The sequence below is a fragment of the Myotis davidii genome, unplaced genomic scaffold, assembly GCF_000327345.1.
Source record: "Myotis davidii unplaced genomic scaffold, ASM32734v1 scaffold3211, whole genome shotgun sequence".
NCBI classification, from domain to species: domain Eukaryota; kingdom Metazoa; phylum Chordata; class Mammalia; order Chiroptera; family Vespertilionidae; genus Myotis; species Myotis davidii.
Window position 1 is genome coordinate 9,808 of NW_006282526.1, and position 718 is coordinate 10,525.

The 718-nt window shown below is 55.0% G+C and overlaps 1 protein-coding gene across 1 annotated transcript in view; it reads left to right on the forward strand.

The window, feature by feature from the left end:
* MUC2 (mucin 2, oligomeric mucus/gel-forming) overlaps positions 1–718 on the forward strand; it is a gene marked incomplete at its 5' end in the record, with an annotated part of 18,121 nt that overhangs the window by 2,506 nt on the left and 14,897 nt on the right. Inside the window, 2 exons of the mRNA XM_015560156.1 lie at positions 3–97; positions 208–317. Coding sequence (XP_015415642.1) covers positions 3–97; positions 208–317 — 205 coding nt within the window. The remainder of the gene's footprint in view (positions 1–2; positions 98–207; positions 318–718) is intronic.

The window sequence follows — 718 nt, forward strand, 5'->3', positions numbered from 1 at the left end:
AGCAAGTTTATGAGAAAATGTTTCAAATACAAGAAGATTAATTTTGAAGTTCTCATTCGAGAAGACAAATCATGTAAAAAGTCCATTGGCAAAAGCAGTGAGGAGTCTCTTAGAACTTAAATGTATGTGTGTGCATGTCTGTGCGTGCGTGTGTGTGTGCGTGTGCGTGCAGGCTCCCAGCGCCCTGACAGGCCGTGCCGCCCGCAGGCGTGCCCTTCAGTGCCCTGGAGTTTGGAAACATGCAGAAGATCAACAAGCCCGGGGCGGAGTGCAACGACCCCGAGGAGGTGTCAGCCCCAAAGTCCTGCTCTGAGCATGTGAGTCACGGACCAGCCCAGGACCCCCCAGGGCGGTGCTGCTCCCCCCACAGAAAGAAAAGTTCTACTGAAATAAATGTCCTCTAGTCTACCACTTGAATTTTTTCTAATACAGGAAGCCTAGTTTATGTTCTGCAACTGTATACTTTGAAAGGTGGTAGGCAGACAAACATGAGCAAAGCAAGGACGATAGGCCAGGTACAGAAGGCCACCAGGGCTGCTTCTGCCCCGAAGGTGCGTGTGCGGCGGGCACAGCGGTGGGGGCCCTGCCCAGGTTCCCGGGGATGATGGCCTCACTGCCTTGGGCGTGGGTGCCCAGGTGCATGGAGGGGACAGGGGTGAAGTCAGGAGACAGGTCCGGGTAGAAGGGACAGAGCGCTGAGGGCCCTCCCCTGCGTACG